General features: G+C 33.7%; 1 protein-coding gene across 1 annotated transcript; it reads right to left on the bottom strand.

The window, feature by feature from the left end:
* Nucleotides 1-1,117: 1,117 nt before the first annotated feature.
* Nucleotides 1,118-2,035, bottom strand: LOC140842149 (heavy metal-associated isoprenylated plant protein 39-like). Its single transcript, XM_073209958.1, has 3 exons — nt 1,969-2,035; nt 1,784-1,862; nt 1,118-1,488 (listed from the first exon to the last, which is right to left on the bottom strand). Exons 1-3 carry the CDS (start codon nt 1,978-1,980, stop codon nt 1,313-1,315), a joined length of 267 nt encoding a protein of 88 aa, XP_073066059.1. The 5' UTR covers nt 1,981-2,035; the 3' UTR covers nt 1,118-1,312.
* Nucleotides 2,036-4,631: the final 2,596 nt, after the last annotated feature.

Here is a 4,631-nt window from a genome sequence, read left to right as displayed (position 1 = left end):
TAGTTTTTCATGAGTTGGGTTGAGTTGGAGATCCGTCTCACAAAATTGACATGTGAGATTTAACATGAGTTTTCGTGTTCTGGGTTTTCCCACTAATGGATTTTGTCATTTTTCTCATAGTAGGTTTCTTGTGAGATGGTCTTACGGATTTTTATCATAAAGCGGGTCAGCGCTCTTGATATTTACAATAATAAGTAATATTTTAATAAATGATTCAAATAAGAGATCCGTCTCACAAAATTGACATGTGAGCGACAATTTTTGTGCTTTTTTAATGTCCATGTCATCAATGTTATCAATTGTACTAAAGTGAATCGATCTTAGGACTTTGTTTTTGGTTGATATTATGCTATATATTTTTTAAAAAAATAATACTGTTTTTCTCTTCCCTGAACAAAGCGAATGTTAAGGTCAGCAATTTTTACAAGTCAAAAAGCTATTTGGATTTATTTGTACGTAAGCTGATATCATAAAATTTTATTATTAAAAAATTTCTCATAAGAAAGGCGTTTAGATTTATAGGAGAACCTAATTGATATCTCATAATTGAAGATCCATTCTTAGGCACCGCGTAAAATCTCATACAAATCCAGGAGAGGTGTTGAAACACTCGATTAAGGATGGCAACGGGGAGGCTTTATTGTCCCCAACTCCATCCCGAATTTCATCCCCACCTCCATATCCACTCCGATCCCCGCTTTTTCGGGTTCAAAAAATCTCCGAACTCGAAACCACGAGGATCAAATCACTATCACCGCTCACATCCTCGTTTAAAAAATATAATGGGCAAGTCCTCGAACCAAAACTTATTATTATTAGTGATATTATTATTATTATTTTAAAAGTAATAATATTATTATATTATTAATACTAATAATAATAATATTTTATTATTAAGATTATTTTCGGAGGCGGATTCGAAGATGAGGATAATATCCTCATATCCGTCCGAATTACTTCGGAGATTTTAAAAAATCCTTGAATACCTAGACCCGAAAAAATTGAAGATCCCCATTTCTGTTTTGGGTTTTTCCCACGGAGCCCGAACTCGTGAGGAAATTTGTCATCCTACACTCGACAGGAGATCGGGGTCAAAACATTACATTACAATTTTTGTGAATTTGTAATTAATAAGCTTCGACACAAATAAATAAATTCTCAAGAAATGCTTGTCACAACCTATGGGCATAATATTCATCGTTTGCATATGTTGAAAAACAAATGATTTACAAGAAAACTTATGATTGAGGATGATGCACAACAAAACCTCGAACATTCTTAAAACTAAAACGACATGGAATATGGAGCTTGATTACTTATTTTCTTGTGGTTTCTTATCATCCCCTTTCTTGTCTTCCTTTGCTGGCCCGACGGCAAGGATGTCAACTTTCCCCACTTTTTTCAGACTCTTCACCAGAGCTACTGCATCCATTTCTCCTACCACCGTCAGCTTCTGATCTTTTAAATCAGCAGCAATGGAATCCACCCCTAGAGCATGCATGGTTAATTAAGATCAGACACAATGTTTAAAATCTACCTGTTTGTGCAGAAGTTAACAGAAAAGGATGTGTTATTGCGACGAAACTCGTGGATTCGGGAAAAAGAAAGAGTATGTGAAACATTTGTCTAAGGGGCATATGAATCCCTTTCTCGGGTGGTCTTAGCTGCCTTCAAGAATCTAATCAGCCTGATGCTATGGTCTTTATCACCCTTAGTTTTTTTCGGCTAAAAATATAGGTTTCACCGCTAATGCATAAAAAGATGGGATTGAATTCGATAGTACCGAAAATATCAGCAACTGCTTCTATAGCTTTCTGCTTGGTCCTCTCATCGGACATGGTCATGACTCTGAGAACCACCTTCTGTTGCATGAAAATTAAATGAAAAATATTCTTGAATCTGCATTTTAATTTTGATCGAAACATGTAACTATAGTATATACTCTTGTTCTGTAAATAAAGGCAATACCTGAGCAGCCATCCGAGGGGAGGAGCAATGGAGCAAGGAATTTTAGAGGGGAAAAAACAGTGTGGTGGGCTGTAAACGAACCGAACATGTTCGCGAGTTTTTCGAGCCGGCTCGATAAATATTCGATTCGTATTCGATATATATATATATATATATATATATATATATATATATATATATATATATATATATATATATTTCGAATATTTCGAGCATTTCGAGCTTTCAAACCTTAATATCCGAGCAATAATTCGAATAGTTCACGAATATATTCGAATATTTCGAGCCGAACTCGAACTCGAACTTCATTTCGAGCCGAGCTCGAGCCCAAATATTTGAAATTATCGAACTTCGAATCGAGCTCGAACTCGAATATACCTATTTCGAGCCGAATTCGAGCCTGACTTTTTTACTATTATTCGGCTCGATTCGGTTCGTTTGCACCCCTAAATTCTTAAAGATTGAAAGGTATGCGATGTGTCCATATAATTATTATATTTATGAAGTTCAAATTTGAATAAGTAGTTATATAATCAGCTTGAAATAAATTAATGAAATAATGGTGATATTGTAACAATTTTAAAAATTAAATGCGATTTTTTATTACAAATTTAAGCAATTTACCATCAAATTAGATTTTTGTCATGGGTGTTATGACGATCAAATTGAAAGCTACATATATACATAGATATATTATTTATACGTATTAGTTTAAAAAATATGGCCACTTGGCAAAACTATAGAATGTTGGTCTCATGTGCGACATCTTCAGGTATAAATATGAAAATAAAAAATAAAATTAGATACCTAGATTTACGTGGAAAATCCCTAAAACATTACAAGAAAAAAGGCATACGACACCGTTGTCGTAGGTATTTTAAAACTGTTGTTAAAGCCCATGTGGTTACGGATTAATGTAAAACCGTCTCTAATTCATGCTATCCGTCGCTAAATGTAGCAACGGTTAGATTATGATTTCCGTCGCTAATATTAGCGACGGTTAGATCATGATTTCCGTCGCTAATATTTTCGAGAATATAAAAAAAATTACTTTTAATAGTTTAATAAATCTAAAAAAAACTTACGATTTGAATAGGCTAACAATATTCTTGTAGTGAAAATTATTAGGGTAAAAACCACGGGAAGATGAAAAGAATTACATTGTAGTTTTTTTATAGTATACAACCACACACTGTGTTTCCGAATATAACACAGTCTCTTAATACAGGAAAAAAACTCGTCACAAATATTATAGTACACACACTCAAATAAGTATATATTGAGATGAGAGAAGAACTCGAGAATGAGATGATTTCTGAATGAGGGGAGTGAGCTCTATTTATAGAGTTTTTGGTCCATGTGAAAACACATATGAAAACACATCTTCCCGTTTGAATTCTTCCTTTGTCAAATTTGTATCTACCATCATTAATGCATTTCATGCTGCCATTCATTTCTTCGCAGACATTTCTCTCATTTGGAGATTTGATTGAGAATCAAACACATCTCTACACATCCTTTCAATATTTCCATTACCTGTTGCTTACGTTTTCGCTAGATCATTTGAGGATCTACACCACTCAAACTTATCAATGTTCACAGGCTTGGTCAGAACATCATGAGCTGTGTTATCCTTTGTATGAATATTTTCCATATCAACATTTTCTTCTTCTACTATTTCTCGCAACGTGAAACTGGACTCCAATGTGTTTAGTCCTGAAATAAAATGTTAGATTCCTTGCGATGTGCAAGACACTTTGACTAGCATAATGTATTACCCAAATTCAGTACACGTATAACCCATGCATTCATTTAATTAGTAAATAATTTAATTAATTTTATATTGATTTTAGCGGTGCATGATTTATTTAAATGCATTATTTTAAATTATTCATATTTATGTGATGCACGTTAAAATATTTTTCGAGTTTCATATTTCAGGCGATTATTCGAGGCGGGAGTGAGGAAAAGACCCGGTGACGATTTTCGGCAATTTAAAAGATGGTATTTTATTTTAAGTTGAGGATGAGGCATTTTAAATAACTTATTAGCTTTTAGCATTTTAAAACCTAAGTTATTTATTTGAGTGAGTTTAGAATTTTAAAACTTTTAAAGTTTAGCAAGTGTGCTTTTTATTTTAAATTAGGGGCTTGGCTTGTGGTGAGGTTTAACATTCCAATTAGCCTTTTTATTAGCACTTTTAATTAATACTTTTAATTGTGTAATTAAGCCATTTAATTCCCTAATTAAACACAGAAACTCATGCACACACACTTTTACACACACTAAATAGGGGCTAACACACACACACAAGTTTTCAATTCAGTTTTTATATTTTTGAGAAGAGAAATATTAGGGTTCTTAGTCCATAGAGCAGCCGCCCCCTCTCTCTGAAATTCCAGCAAATTTTCGTTGGTTTCTTTCAAAGAAAATCGAGCCACCGTCGTCCCGGATCAAGCCTCGCGTCGTCTCCGCTTCGATATCGCCGTTTTGGTAAAATTTATCATCAAAAGGCACGTATAATCTCTCTTTTGCTGCGTCGATCAAGTCATATTATGTGTTGCCTTGTTTTATGCGTAAAACTCATGTATGATGTTCATAGTTTGAGCGGTTAATTGTTGGGATCGATTTTGAAGAAAAATTTTTAGATCTAAATCACGTTT

The sequence above is a fragment of the Primulina eburnea genome, chromosome 9 (assembly GCF_022965805.1).
Source record: "Primulina eburnea isolate SZY01 chromosome 9, ASM2296580v1, whole genome shotgun sequence".
NCBI classification, from domain to species: domain Eukaryota; kingdom Viridiplantae; phylum Streptophyta; class Magnoliopsida; order Lamiales; family Gesneriaceae; genus Primulina; species Primulina eburnea.
This window is presented reverse-complemented; position numbering and strand designations above follow the sequence as displayed.

Bases quoted from the DNA above. Each gene is read 5' to 3' on its own strand.
- LOC140842149 (XM_073209958.1), bottom strand. The intron at 1,489-1,783 runs GTACTATCGAAT...TGCATGCTCTAG, and splicing joins AGCAGTTGCTGATATTTTCG to GGGTGGATTCCATTGCTGCT.